At 41.9% G+C, this 15,380-nt stretch overlaps 2 protein-coding genes and 1 non-coding gene across 5 annotated transcripts in view; all 3 read right to left on the reverse strand.

Annotated features, from left to right (window-relative positions):
- zgc:85932 (calpain-9) overlaps positions 1-6,043 on the reverse strand; it is a 30,474-nt gene extending 24,431 nt beyond the window's left edge. The window contains exon 1 of one of the 2 annotated variants that reach the window (XM_024805001.2): positions 5,758-6,043. In XM_024805001.2, coding sequence (XP_024660769.1) covers positions 5,758-6,009 — 252 coding nt within the window. In that variant the 5' untranslated portion in view covers positions 6,010-6,043. The remainder of the gene's footprint in view (positions 1-5,757) is intronic. The other variant, XM_024805000.2, reaches the window with a different exon arrangement.
- trnak-uuu (transfer RNA lysine (anticodon UUU)) lies at positions 2,788-2,860 on the reverse strand. The gene has a single exon. It is a non-coding gene; the product is annotated as a tRNA-Lys (tRNA).
- Positions 6,044-7,164: 1,121 nt separating the features above from the next.
- eif3k (eukaryotic translation initiation factor 3, subunit K) lies at positions 7,165-12,499 on the reverse strand. 2 transcript variants are annotated; one of them, XM_004574112.4, is made up of 8 exons: positions 12,310-12,499; positions 10,629-10,727; positions 10,093-10,213; positions 9,215-9,289; positions 8,343-8,409; positions 8,084-8,161; positions 7,711-7,836; positions 7,165-7,316 (listed from the first exon to the last, which is right to left on the reverse strand). In XM_004574112.4, exons 1-8 carry the CDS (start codon positions 12,369-12,371, stop codon positions 7,285-7,287), a joined length of 660 nt encoding a protein of 219 aa, XP_004574169.1. In that variant the 5' UTR covers positions 12,372-12,499; the 3' UTR covers positions 7,165-7,284. The 2 variants fall into 2 exon arrangements, with proteins under 2 accessions (XP_004574169.1, XP_012771133.1); XM_012915679.4 differs by having other exon boundaries at positions 9,215-9,292.
- Between the last annotated feature and the right edge of the window lie 2,881 nt (positions 12,500-15,380).

The raw sequence follows: 15,380 nt of genomic DNA on the forward strand, positions 1-15,380 counted from the left end.
GCAGGAAGATGAACGCAAATAAACTTGATCTGACTTGTCTGCAGAGCCAAAGGGAGAGGCAGATAAAAGTTCATCCATCAGAACATTGTGGCACAAACTTGGCACACTGCCGGATGTGTGACTCCGAGTCAGACAGGAAGACTGACATGAGTTTCACCAATGTTCAGTGTTTATCATGATAGAATTTTTGAAGGTGCATAAATAAAATGTATCAAATTTTTATAAATAATGATCATTCGTGTGACAATTACAAAGTAACTGAGATAAGATAAGAAGCAACTTTTATTATAACCTGAGATCTATGACGTCCCCACAACTTCCTCTAGTGGCGACTCGAGTCATTCCGCATACTTGGACTTGCTCAGATTGCAAAGAGTTATGACTTGTTATCAGTACAAACACTTTGAAAAACTGTCTGTGTATTCACCAGCATATGCAGTCTTCAAAAATGTGTGTGGCACCAACGTTTGCTACGTTTACACTTATCTAGGTTGCACATAGTTAACAGATATGAGAGAATCCCCCCTGATTATGACATTAATGGTGGAATCAGTGAAAAAAAACTATGGGCACCTTTTTATGAGTGAAAGCTATAGAGCACCGTGTTCTTGAAGTAACCTGTGTGGTACAACACAGCAAAGACAGCATACTTTACATTTTTAAACCCCAAAGCATGAACAGGAACTTGAACCCAGGATCAAAAGGCTGATGCTTTTCTACAGAGCTGCTCAGGCTCTAATGGTTAGTGGAACAGTTCAAATTCTTACCTAAAAATGTGGATATTAGCAGTTGAAATGATTAGCTGTTAATGTAACTACGTGTTGGCTTTGATATCAAGAGCTAACGATATGAGATAAATGTGTGGATAATATACTCATTTCTAATCCTGTCCATCCTGCTCACTCCCAGTCAAAATCTTAAAAGCTTCAGCTCAGCTTCTCGTTTCATGACCGTCACCTTCTTCAAACCATTCCTCACAGCAGGTCTCACTGGCATCTTTGAAACCTTCCCTTTGACTCTTGCTGCTATCATACTGTTACGAATCACCCCCACTCATCTTCTCCCACTCCACCCTGTCTGCACTCTCTTCTTGTGCTGTATGCATTGCTTTGGATGGCTGACTCATCTTCACTACCTCTGATCTTTGCAGCTTCACTCTTACATCTCATTCATACACAGGAATTCTGTTTTGTTTCTATTGAGCTTACCTCCATCTCCCATACACCTGCCCTCTACTCTTACTACATAGAATTTTTTTAAACACTTATAGCATTCATTTTTTTAATGTGCAAAACCTTCTAATCTTACATGCACTTGTATGTTGTATTTGTTTGTTTGTTTGTTTTTTACTTTTTGCATGATGGGAATAAAATTAAAAGTGCTTTAAAAGTAAACTTGACTTAATTGAGTAACATTATGTGTCTAATCCATATGTCTGTGGTAAAGAGTCCACAGTTACAGGATTTCTATGGATTTCCTGGACAGTGAGGTGTCAAACTACGATGGTGAACACACGAGTGACAAGCGTCTCTGAGGTAAGTACTCAGAGGTTCGATTTAGGAGGGAGCGATGCAGGATTTATGGCCTCATTCTGTCAACACTGGCTTAATGCAGCGTAAGAGGAAGGACAACTCTCTGTGTGATGGTGTTCCTGTGACATGTGTCCTTCTCCCTAAATCAGTGTGTGTTGTACTAATTCACAGCCTGCCCATTCAGAAATGTCTGCCTTTAACTGTCTTCTTTAGTTTGCATCAGTCTATACAGGTTATAGGATTTTGTAAACAGACACATCGAACTTCACACTGCTGAACAGTTTTCTTGGTATTTAGATGCAAACAGCGATAAATGAAAGAGACATGTTGCAGCTGTGGATGACGCACTCCAGGAAGTTTGCTAACATACCGTTTGCTGTTATATTAGCCTACACTTCAGGTTACACTGAATACATAGAATATGAAGATGAGTAATACCTGAAGGAAAAGTTCACTTTATATCCTATTTCAAATATTTAACATTTATGGATTCAGCTTTGTTTTATTCTTGCAAACACTGGATCAGACTTTAAACCTCTGTCCTTTTACCTCTGTGGTGCTTCCAGCTCTTCCTGTTTGGACCAAAGACAAAGAACTTCTGACATTTTTCTTTTCACTGCCATCTGAAGTCTTTTGAGTCAGCAGCAGCAGGAAGTTCTGTTTCTGATTCCATGTGAGGGAATTTACAGAAAGCAAGTTTGTGCCCACTGCATCCTGCGTGCTCCATTCAGGCAGTAAGCCTTGTGTAGATACAGTTTGTACAATAACAGTCAGTACAGACTCCGTGATCTATCTATAGGAACTCACTGACTCAATCTTAATGAATACTACACTGCTTTAAGCATGAAAACCTAAATAAAATCTATTTCTAGACATGGAACACACCCTGAAACTGGCCAAAGGGAATGTTTTTAGGTGAACAAGTTTTAATGTGTCAAGAGCGTTTCCATGATACTCTGAAAGAAGTGCCTCCAGTTAAGGCAAAGCTTGGTGTGATGCTATACACCTGAATTATACCTCTGTGTCAGATCTACTTTGTAACTTATGCCACAACCGGAACTCAATTTTAATGCAATGCTGCAAAAATGTAACTACGGGTCGATGTTTGTCCTAAAGACTTGAATGACACAGGAGTTAAGTGTTTGCTTAGTTAGCTGTTTGATATCTTTTCTGTTCAACAATCTTCAGATAAACTCAGTAAATCCATTGGTACAACAGGCCCTTTGACAGTGTTATAACAGATTAAAAGCAACATCGCCTGAACAGGGACTTGAACCCTGGACCCTCAGATTAAAAGTCTGATGCTCTACCGACTGAGCTATCCAGGCTCCCGCAAGGAGGGGAAATCTCTCTATCGTCAAACTGAACTTCAGCCAGCGTGGTACATGCAAAACCTCTCAATCAGTCACTGAGATGATGTGATTATCTCATCAGTGTCAATCATTAGAACCATGAAGCTCTACGATCTGAGTTATAAAACCATGAAACAAGAAGTTACATGCTCAAAATTTGTACTCTGCATGTGAAGACAGAAATGTGAGCCATCACTTTAACGAGCGCCTTAACCGGTGTAACGTGAACATGCGTGTTATTTTGTTTTATCTTACATATATTAGCAAATATAAAACAAACCTGCCAAACTATAGTATATACCGTACATTATATTCTATTAAAGCAAGTGAACAGAAAGGCTGCATTCTTTGTTTCCTGTTCAGATACCTTAGTTGCATATTTTACATATTTAGCCAACACAGAGTTTAGCAGCAGATTTAATCTCACCCACCCTGCATCCTGCCCAGCCCTCAAGTCAGAAAGAAGAGAAGCAAAGCGAGCGGATGCAGGATAATATAGAACTAAAGGACAACACTGAGCCTTGTCTTTGTTTCCCTCCTGTTGCCCTGCAGGGTTTGGGTTGCCTTCATTTTATCTCTGTGGAGCCTTTCTGAAACACACCCTTGCAAATATGACTCTGTCACGCACTGATTGTAACTCTCCAGTTGACCAACTCGGACACTACAGGGCAAAAAAACCACTGGTTCACATCTGGCACAAGGCTGTAACTGGTAACAGTGATTCACAGAGATCCACCAGAATTTTGATTTTTACCAGGTGAGTTTTTAATGTTAAAGGTAAAAGAAAGCCACAGAGACTCAGAGAAACAAAATAACGACTTAAATAAGTGTGAAATTAAGTGTAATTTGAAACTGCAATTCGACCCGCTGAGTGGAATCGTCCTGTTATAACATGTGGTGTTAGTTATTGTCCATCTGCCTTTACCTGGTATTTAAAAAACCATCCAGGTGTTCTCAAAGTGACCTCAGCTGCTCTTAAAAGTATTTTAATCAGTATAAATACAGCCTTTATTGTGTAAATGTGACTGTTACTCTGTAATGATAATTACAGCATCACACACAGTACTGGTCACAGGGGGAAATGAGGTCCTGAAGCTGGGTGCAGTAAACAACCTGGCACTTAACATCACCAAGACCAAGGAACTCATCCTGGACTTCAGGCGGAAGAGAGCTGCCCCTGCCCCTCTGCACATCAACGGTGAATTTGTAGAGCGAGTGGAATCCTTCAAACTCCTTGGTGTCCACATCTCTGCAGACCTCTCCTGGTCAGTCAACGCCACGGTGCTAGTCAAGAAGGCCCAAGCAGTGGCTACACTTCTAAGGGTGCTCAGGAAGGAGCAACTAAACACCCCACTGCTGGTGACCTTCTATAGATCCACCATCGAGAGCCTGCTGACCTATGCAGTGACAGTGTGGCACGCCAGCTGCACAGAGGCAGGCAGGAAGAGATTACAGAGGGTGGTAAACGTAGCAAAAAAAAAATCAGTGGCTGTCCCCTGCCCTCTTTGTCTGCCATCTATAACTCCCGTTGTCTCAGCAGGGCCAGAAACATCTTGAAGGACATCAGCCACCCCGGTTACCATCTTTTTAACCTACTCCCCTCTGGCAGGTGCTTCAGATCCATACGGGCCAGAACAAACAGACTCGGGGATAGCTTCTTCCCCAAAGCCATCACCATACTCAACTCAAAACATGCACAAAACTAATTTGCACTGACTGTATCATCATTCTCTGGCTGTCTGTCTGTGTCACCCAGTGCAGTGTATTTATATTACGTGTATAGTTATATTATTGTATTTTTTTTTATAATGTGTTAAGCACATGTGCACCTTTATGGAGCCGTTTTAAATCTCATTATACCAGTATAATGACAATAAAGGCTTTCACTTCACTTCCTAACTTAACCCATGGAGCTCTGTGGGAGTTTATTTTGAAGCTTTGTAATATTGTGTGTTTTACTGTATTTCAACTCTTTTATTCACAATATCGCATCAAAAACATGAAACTTTTTAACAGTCTAACAGATGTCTAGAAAAAAAGGAATAAATCATTACGTTCAGCTTTTTCATCCTCGCCAAAGGAGGAACGCTTTCTCAATATACCATTTTTTTTTTTTACTGTATGTATATATTTACATATTTAAAAGTTAATAAGTAAAACATTTGTGGTGCAGCACAACAGATAAAAATTCACATGCAAAACACGCGAAGATCCCAGATATGAAACTCTAAAGTCAAAATGTGCACAATGATGTAAAATGTTAAAAGATTATCCTTCTGTTTCTCTGTGGTGGCAGGAGCAAAGGAGTTTTACTACCAGACAACTTCAAGCACATAATGTAGACATACACAGAGATTACAACATTATTACCGAAGGAAGAAGAGAGCTGCTGGTTTTAAAGAACTCTGAACAACCAGCTACACGCATCACGCTGTACTAATACTTAATTGTAGGCAGCATGAAATTGAAATACAAGTAAAGCACTTCAAAACTGCATCGTGTACTGTTGTTGTGTCTGCGTGACACCTGAAAACACTCGGGCAGTGCAAACTAGCCTGTGTTTATCTATTATTTGAAATCCGTTACTATTTTATTAGAGCAGCTTACGCTACTTGTGTTGGTCTTTTACTGCCCTGCAGGATGGTGTCACTGTGCGTATGTGCAACATCTGTAATCTGCAAAGTGACTATTAGCTGTGGAGCAGAAAGCACACTTACCTTTTGAAATGTGCTGAAGAAGAATGCGCATACATATGTGTGTGTGTGTGATAGGTAAATGAAGAGAGCTCGATACTGCAGTATTTACTCTGTGGGAGTTTTTTATGCATTTACGTTACGCAGCTGTTACGGGTTTGTTCTCCCTTTCGTAGTTACCTTTGGTCGCTTCCACTTGACCCCGGGCTGCATCTCCAGCTCTCCCATGGGGAAGTTAAAGTCCACGAACAGCCCGCTCGCCGGGCTCACTTCGCCGCTCTCCGGCGGTATGCCCCCGCTCAGAATTTCCGCCAGCCAGCGGCGGGACTGCGAGCCCATTAGCTCGTCGGAGCACACCGAGTCCACATCGTCCTCCGGCGGCGGCAGGGAGCTGTCAGACGATACACTCAAAGACTTTCTCATGGCGAACATTAACCGTGCTCTACCTGACTTTCGGCGCTCTTTCCTGTTTATAAGGTGCACAGATAAGCCACGCCCCCTGATAAATCCGCCCAGGTAGATGCTCACCTGGGCGGGAAAAACAGTCCCGGAGGGTTTTTATTGCGTTGCGTGAGACAGTCCCAGATGTGTTCAGTCAGTAAAGGCGGAAAACCCGCTGAAGGTTTCCAGGATTTCCTCAGTGGAGAGGCCACAGGAGCATTACCAATACACACGCGTGTGAAAACTAGTGTCCAATTCCAGTAACTGTTACAAATCTTACAAATTTTGCCACAGACTGTGAAGTTAAAACTCAAGTGCCTTACACCTTATCTACCAGCAGGGGGCGCCTCCTGAAAGTGGGAAAAGAAGCCTAGACTGTTTAGATATCTGCAGAAAATGTGAAATTGTGCTCACTTAACCTTTGACCTTAGTTAACACTTTCCAGATATCTTTATGGGCCATTTACTCCTTGCAAATATTATTAACTGACACTGACTCTTATTTTGTAAATGACTTCTCACACCATGTTAAAGACTATTATTAAAGTTACTCACAATACTTGAAATGTGCAATTCCCTTGTATTCTTATTCCTATTTATCCCTTTTGTATACGCAGTATTTATATACGTCTCTGTAGTTACATATGTGTAACTTCTGTCGGTGCTGTGCTATTGGAAACCGAATTTCTTGGAGGAACCCACCCGAGGGATTAAAGTTTCATCTAATCTAAGATGGTGACATCAATAAAACCCCACTTGAGGCTTTATAACGGGAACTTTACAAACCAAAAGGTGACTGACATATTTTACAGACTGTAATGTTATCAGTGGTCCTTGATGCACTCTAACTTTAGACTAACAAATCGCATTTCTCACCCATGAATTTGAGATTTTAGTAGTGATGAGGAAACCTCTGTGTAGAACACAAAGCTGCTGAGCGGGTGAACAATAAGTCACCCAACTTCCTCTTACACCATCACACACTCAACACACAGCAAACCTAAAATTACAACACCTTCACCACAGGATGACTAAGTAGCAGCTTTAAGACTCCTTAAGGCTTCCCAACAGCTCTCAGCCAACGCCCTGATACCGTTTAGGAGAACAGATCAAAAATCAATCAATCAAGAAGCAAACGCAGACAGGCTGGAAATGATAAATTACTTTTATTGAGAAAACTTGTGATTATGAAAACTAATGACCTGTCTGACTCCATCCTAACTGCTGCGTGTGGTTGTTTGTGTGTGAGTGTATTTATGCGTTTCCATCACTGAGATGTGGCCATGATGCTGGATACACCTGCAAAAGGAAAACAAAGGGAGAGCAGGGAAAAGAGAAGGAAATGAGGCATGAATATGAAATCTCTGACTTCACTTCCAGTCACAGTGAAACAAATAAAACACAAAAGACCTGCAAGGACCCGGGTTTGCCAGGCCTACGAGGGGGTGGTGGCGTGCATTGTCTTACAGTAATGAGTCTTACTTAACAGAATAAACAAATGGATTTTATGCTGATACAAATGAGATCCCTCTCTAAAAAAAACATTTTTTTTAATTACAACCCCGGCGATTTTGCTTTTGTAAAACAACACAAGTAGTTAGAACAATGCGGCGTTCGAGTGGTTTGACTCTCGGTGGGTTTTTTTGATTAGCTGTGACTTCTCAGCACTAATACGCGCAGCAGCAACACTCACTCTCAAAGTCGATCTTCTCCACGATGTTCTTGGGCTTGACGCTCTCCTCCTGGTTGAAGATGAAGATCTGTCCATCCTCGTTCTCCGTCCAGCCGTACTTGTTCATCCACACCTTCACCTGCGTGTCTGCACACACAGAAAACAGAGGTTCACACAGATTTACCACCAACATGGAGTCCAATCGTCCGCTTTACTTTAAAGACGGCCGATTTATGTTGAGCTGTGCCCATTAGAAGCTTCTGTAGCTGCTGATTTAACAGATGCGCGTTGTTACGTGTCACACAGTCAAAACAACTTATAGTCTTTAAATATCAAAGGTTGATTGCACTGAGCCGTCTGCCAGGTTTTTACACGTGTGTGTCAAAGGTCTTACCCAGCGGGTCTCCGAGCATCTCGGCCAGTAAGCGGCGATCGATGGTCTGGTAGGTGATGCCCACAACATGGCAGATAACTAAACAGAAAACATTCGAGTTTTTATCATGTTCAAACAGTTTCATGTGGTTTATTCTCAGAATTTGCATCACTGCACTGTGTGGGCGTGTCTGTGTCTGAGGTTGTTCAATTAAACCAGCTGTTTGTGTTCAGTGTAGTGGCGTGCTGCCCAACGTGCTGAGTCAGAGGACGATACTCACACTTGCGCACAGAGTCCTCAAAACCAGTAATGCCATCGATGAGCTCTCTGTTCTCCTCTAGACTCGTCTGTCCAGGACGGGACGGGACAGAGAGGAGAGGAAACAAACATCAGCACGAGAAAACCAGAAAAATCGCAACACAGAAATCAGGAATGTCCTGAAAGGCAATTAGGATTAAAATGATAATAAAAATTGTTTTTAAATGTGCTTCAAAAGCATTTCGACAAATAGAAGCAGAATACTTCATTCAAAGAGCAAGTTGGGCCGAAAACAAACTACTTAAGAAAGATTAGGACACAATTCATTCATTCAGTTCACACTAAAACGAAGGGAACAGCAGCAGGCGAGGTTTGAGGGAAAGATGAGCACCGATGACTCCGGCAGGTCGGAGATCCGTTTTGGTGATTAATGTCAATTTTAAGTAGAAGCAGGAGGACGGGACACAATTTTTAATGTGTGTCCACATTTTTCATTCCATTTTTTTTTTAAATGCTAACATTGAGAGCTTGACAAAACAAATTTCCCACGTGTGGGACTAATAAAGGTTATCTTATCTTATCTTATCTTGTTTCTATGGTCAACCAATCAACACACGCTAGCGTCTGGACCAACCACTTTGACTTGCCCTTTGAACTCTGCTGCTCCTGCTGGGAAAGGAGACGCTAAAAAAAAAAAAAGAAAAGCAGAAAACAGCCTAAAAGCTGAATTCTACGAGCTACTTTGTTGCTTGAGAAAAAAGGCCATACTAATAGTTTCTGGAAACCATGTGTCCTCAGCACAGCCCTTCAGCTGATGGCCCTGTTGAGGTTTTATTGTGTTTCTCTTACATGGATGCAGAGTTATGTGCATGTGGTTTAGTGTGAGTTTCGTACCCAGAAGCTCTGGAAGTGGCACGTCTCCAGCAGGTTCCCCAGATAGAGGATCTGTCTGATGGGCCGCTCCTCCTGCTGCGACACAGTAGTCAAGGAAATGCCCCCCTGACCCCAACACAGAGCCAAGCTCCGCCACCAGCACCACCCTGATCTGTTTATACACAGCCCTGCACAAAGATTCTCTAACACCACCAATACAGCCTTAATCAGAGAATTTCTGATATAAGCAAGAACTGCCACTCGATAGACTTCCTGTTCCAAAGGGAGCGCTCTCGAGGTACTCCACCATGAACAGGGCCCCATGGAGCTGAATACTGTGTGTGTGTGTGTGTGTGTGTGTGTGTGTGTGTGTGGGGGGGGGGGGGGGGGGTTGCATCTAAAATAAATAATAACTCATAGTGCTTTTAATCTTTTTGGCACAGATATTTTTTTTCTTCCAGTAATTTATAACAACAAACATTTAACACCTACAGAAAATTCTGATTTCACATTGTTAATGACCTGCATGGACGTGGAATTCAGACAACATATCAATACTATTTCAACTTTGTCTAGAATGGGAGGAAATAATTATTTTAGCTGGTTAGCTCAATTCACTGAGGATTACATTGGGTATAACAGGAGGTGGACCTCCATCAGGCACAATGGAGATATTTCTACTGCAGCAGTGTAAAAGGATTAATATTCATACTCAGCAAAAAAAAAAGAAAAAAAAAAAGATGTCTGTCCAAAGTGGGACAGAAGTATGAACTTCTAATCAACTTCTTAAAGTTTCCATAACTCCAATCTGCACACACACACACACACACATTCAGAGAACCTGTCACATATAAATCTCCCAGAATGCAACGCACAGAGAAAAAGCACCAAAAGGATACATGTGTCTGGTCGATCATGCACTTGCAGAGTGTGAAGTCGGTGTGTGGCAGGTTGGTCAGCGCCTTCAGCAGAATCTGTGAGGTCACTTGAGTCTGGAAGTATGCTGGATTAAACTGGTACCTGCACAGATGTCAAGATTAGAGTCATCACCACTCAAACATCAAGGTATCCAACAGGTAAATCAAATAAAGACCATTCTGGTATATTCCTAAGAGCTGCCTCTGTCCCCAAATTATTTAGAGTCGGTAATATTTTTAGCAGTGTGTAAAAGTCGCTTTCTTTCCTACCGAAGGAAAATCTGCTGCTTCCTGGAGCCGACATCCAGCAGCAGAGGCAGGCTGGCAGAGACTGAGCTGCCTTTGTTTTATGATCAGAATCAGGCCATAGTCAGGGCTTGACTCCCCTATTGGATAAAACTTCCTCCACCTATTTTTTTTTCCCCCTATCATTACATTTTTCCCTTTATTTATAAATTTAAAAAAATCCAGTGTCTTAAAGTCGAATAGCTGCTGTTTGGGTAACTTATGTAACTTACAGCTTGAGCACAGCAAGGTTTGCTTCCAGGTCGTAGGCATTTTCTCTCGCTTGCGTCTCCACGTAGCGCTCCAGCGTTGCAAGGTTTTCTGGGTTGTACCTGTGAGGGGAGATGAGATTATTATCCATAAATAAAAGCAAATGTTTCAGTGCTTTTTTTTCCATTTATGTGCTTATAAGCTTAAAATATGTTTGTCGAGAGTTGCACTACATCTTCAGGATAACCCTGATTCTACATTGGGTTCCCATGCTGTGGAAGAGGTCATGCCATCCCAGTGGCCCTGATATTGTCTATTATGAATACTCTGGAGATATTCATCCTAGACCAGCCCCGGCACGTGATCAGCCCACGGATGGATCCCTCTGCAGTTTATCTACCAGCCCAGACGAGGACGCCAGTCTCTACCTGCTCAAACAGGTCTACAAAGCTAGCGAGCATTGTGAGAGTTTTTGTGTATTGTTTTTTTTTTTTTACTTTTTCAGTGCCTTCAAAACCATCAAACCAACCGTACTTGATATCAAACTAACTGGGCTCAGCTGCATGCTTCCCTGGATAGTTGAAACCACAGAGTGTGTGTCTGCAGCACTGTATGCCAGACAGCGTGTCTAGCGAAATTCAGACACTACTGGACAAATATTCGCAGGTCCTCCGTTCAAACTGGAAAGCAACAGGAGCACATTTAGCAAAAGATAATCCAGCACAGAACACCATGAGAAATCCTTCCCACCTGTGGCCAACAAACTTTACGTCTCCTCCTTATGACATCTGGGCTTTCTTAAATCGCCATATCTTATTTGCACCTTACTTTTTCCCTTGTTTTTTTTAAATATAGCATTTACAATTTCCTGTCTTTCACGTTTATATCTTAACTGGGCCTCTATAACAGGGGTCCCCAATCCCAGTCCACGAGGGCCGGTGTCCCTGCAGGTTTTACATGTGTCCTTGATCCATCACAGCTGATTTAAATGGATAAATGACCTCCTCAACATGTCTTGAAGTTCTCCAGAGGCCTGGTAATGAACTAATCATGTGATTCAGGTGTGTTGACCCAGGGTGAGATCTAAAACCTGCAGGGACACCGACCCCTGCTCTATAACAAAGCAATTGTCTTGGGTTAGTAAGGTATTATGATTACAAATTAGTGATCATTTCAAATCATAGACGGTGGAAAGGTCCACCAGTTGAGCCTCAGGTGACAACAGCTGCGTAAATGGTTAATTTTCTGTGTGAAAGCAGAAAATGAACCCTGGGCTGATGAAAACAATCCTATTCATGCAGTAAATGACTTCCTTTGTGTGAAATATCTTTGATCACCGCTTTTAACCTGAATGAACCGTTAATGTCCATCTAATGAAAATGAGTAAACAACAATATACCGCAGAAGCCAGGGTTTCTCACCAATACAAATTGTCTACAGTTCAATGGCGCAAACCCGGCTAATGCTAGCAGCTGTATAAATCCAACACGAACATTAAACATATTTTATCCAATATTTGTTAACTCTGACTTATTATTTCTTTAATATAATGTTGGTGTAATTAACCAACAATAAAACTCGTTTAATGAGGCATCAAGCTGCCCTGTATGGGCTAGCCACCACTGACTCACTGCACCAAACGTTAGCTTGCGATATTAGCAACCAGGCTAAGCTGTTAGCTCGGTCTGCTGTTGTTCTTTGTACCTGTCGATTCCTCTGAGAAGCTTCCCCACGTTCGCCCTCATCTGCTCGAAAGACGACGCCATTTGGTCCAAACTTTTACTTGGTTTTTTTTAAGCTAAAAACCCGAATTAACGCCGCACGTGGGCCGCAAAGTGAAACGGCACCGGGGCGGAGGGAGAAAAAGGTCGGACCGGAAGTGTTGATGGACCGGTACGCTAACCGTAATGCCGGAGCAAAGCCCTGTGGAAAGTCGTTCCGTGAACTTTGTCCGTCATAATTTTCATAAACGTTTCAAAAACATATGTTTGGTCCGATCGGTATTTTAGCAAAAGTAAAGCTAGTATCGGCACTCAGCAGGCGCCTCATCCAGGCGTTTTAAACATTGTCTAAATAAACAAATAAATAAATAACACATTAAAAAAAATAATTACATCACTAAAAAACTTCATTGATCGCCAAACAACAGAAAAAGACCTTTCCTGTTTGAAACTGAAACTACTACATGAACTGCGTGGTTCTTCTACTTTTGACTTTAATTTTCCGCATATACTTTTACATAACAAGTACAGTTAGGAAAACTTACTGCTCTCTACAGGGGCCGCTGCAGCATGGAGGTCTGCTGCCTTTTTAGGATCCTTCCTCTTTTCCTCTTGCCTGGCAGCTCCATCTTCAACATCTTTTGTCCAGTATATCCATTGTTCCTTCCCTACACAAGTCTAAATCTTCTCAGCCTTGCCTCTCTCAGAATCAGAAAACTTTATTAATCCCTAAAGAAATTATGTGGTTACATAATTTCCTTTTCAGGTGTCCCTCTGATTTAATTATCTTTCTGTCTATCTTCAGCGCAACCTCCTGTTTCTTTTTCATTTCCACTGTCTCCAAACTATACATACTTTGGTGTCTGAGGAGGATGTGCAGAAGTGCTTCAGACAGGGGAACGCACTGGTCCTGACGGGATTGTCGGTCGTGTCCTCAAGTTATCCGTGGCTCAGCTGGCTGGAGTGTTCACAAATATCTACTGCTCCCTCTCTCTGTCTGTGATCCCAGCCTGCTTCAAAATGGCCACCATCTTCCCTGTACCCATGCTTTGAGAGGCTGGTCAGGAACGTCATCTGCTCTGCACTACCCAAATCAATGGACCAATTTGCATACCACCACAACAGGTCCACTGATGACACCGTAGCCCTGACACTAAGTACTGCCCTCTTGCACCTGGAGAGAAGAGACACATTTGTGAGAATGCTGTTTGTAGATTACAGCTCAGCATTCAATACCATTCTTTCCTCAATGGAAACTGCAGGATCTAGGACTGAGCAGCTCTCTCTGCAGCTGGATCCTTAACTTCCTGTCTGACAGACACCAAGTAGTCAGACGTGGCAGCATTACCTCATCACCTGCCATAATGAACACTGGTGCTCCACTGGGGTGTGTACTGAGCCCTCTCCTGTACTCACTCTACACCTACAACTGCACGGCCACTAGCAACTCCAACATCATTGCAAAGTAATTGAAAAGTGAGCCCCAGCATCCTCAAAACCTTCTACTGTTGTACCATTGAGAGCATCCTCACTAGATGCATCACTTCTTGATATGGCAACAGCACTACCTACAACCTCAAAGCTCTCCACAGAGTGGTGCGCTGTCCTGAAAGGATAATTGGAGGTGAGCTTCCCTCCCTCTAGGACATCTACAAGAAGCAGTGCCTGACCACAGCAGGGAGGATCATCAAGGACTCCAGTCACTCCAGCCATAAACTGTTCAAACTACTTCCATCAGGCAGGAGGTTCTGGTCATGAACTGGCAGACTGAGAGACAGCTTTTTCCATCAGGCCACCAGACTGCTAAACACTGACCACTAACACTTCATAGACACTTCACTTTCACTTATCGAAACTTAAACTCCATAAACTCCATAAACATAAACTCCATATTGAAAAATATTCATCTGCTGACTTCTGCACATGTTATACATATGTATATACACGTGTATATATATGTATGTATATATATTTGGTATGAATATTTAGTAATGTGCACACATTCTCATATTTGTACATATATTTATGCTTATGTTTCTCATATTTATTATTCGTAGATTTTGTTTTTTATATTTCCTGGATTGTGCACACTGTTGCTTGTGAAGCTGCACACAAGAATTTAACTCACATGTGCTGAACCAGTGTACCAGCACACGTGATGTGACAATAAAATTGATTTGATCCACCCACCCACTCCACCCTGTCTGCACTCTCTTTACTGTCTGTTGCCCAGGTATTTAGACCGTCCCTGCTCCTTGCATCTTCACCTTCCCACCTGCCTCCCTCACATTCAAACACATGTAATCTGTCTTTCTTCTACTGATTTCCATTCCTCTTTATGTCCAGAGCATACTTCCACATCTTCAGACTGTCTTTCACTTGCTCCCTACTCTCACTACAGACTTTAGCCAGAATTCCGCCACTTTAAAATTCAGCACGTGTTGCTTGCTAGAACACCTTTAGTGATTTTTAACATCTAATTTAACTAATTTCACCTAAACAGTCTGATGTTACCATCAGAACTATTCATGCTCTGTGTCAGCTGAATACACGACTTTATCTGAGTGTTTTGGACCTGAATAAAATACCTTAATTCAAGGCAGGGGACCAGGAGTGTTATGGCTAATGAAACAAAGCTTTTAGGTCAATTGAGGCTCTTTTGGATAAAAATCATGCAGGTTTCTTTAAATAATTTTTCTCTTAATCCATCAAAAATAATGGCAAAGTCTCTCAGTAGTGACTAAACCTCTTTAGTCGTAGATATGAAAACCTAAGATTTAAAATTATTTAGAATTTCCGACATAATGATCGAACAAATTGAGAACAGCAGAGCATTATTTGAGAAGAGGCTGCATTAAGCATCTATATGCAGTCTTTTCGTTTGCTTTGTATTTTAGATAAACTGTTTACATGACAGACATACTAACAGCTATTATTGCTTATATGTCAGAACTGAGTATATTTTATATAACATATATTGATTAACCGTAACGGCTGATGTGTAGTTTGTAAAGTCAAAATCAGGACTAGTGCGCATGCTCAAACCCAGGTGCC

The sequence above is a fragment of the Maylandia zebra genome, linkage group LG14 (assembly GCF_041146795.1).
Source record: "Maylandia zebra isolate NMK-2024a linkage group LG14, Mzebra_GT3a, whole genome shotgun sequence".
Classification (NCBI taxonomy): Eukaryota; Metazoa; Chordata; class Actinopteri; order Cichliformes; family Cichlidae; genus Maylandia; species Maylandia zebra.

Coding starts and splice junctions, on each gene's coding strand:
- eif3k (XM_012915679.4), bottom strand. CDS start 12,371: ATGGCGTCGTCTTTCGAGCAGATGAGGGCGAACGTGGGGAAGCTTCTC. Junction 10,214..10,628: donor AACCTTGCTGTGCTCAAGCT/GTAAGTTACATA, acceptor ACATCTGTGCAG/GTACCAGTTTAATCCAGCAT. Junction 9,293..10,092: donor GCATGATCGACCAGACACAT/GTATCCTTTTGG, acceptor ACTACTGTGTCG/CAGCAGGAGGAGCGGCCCAT.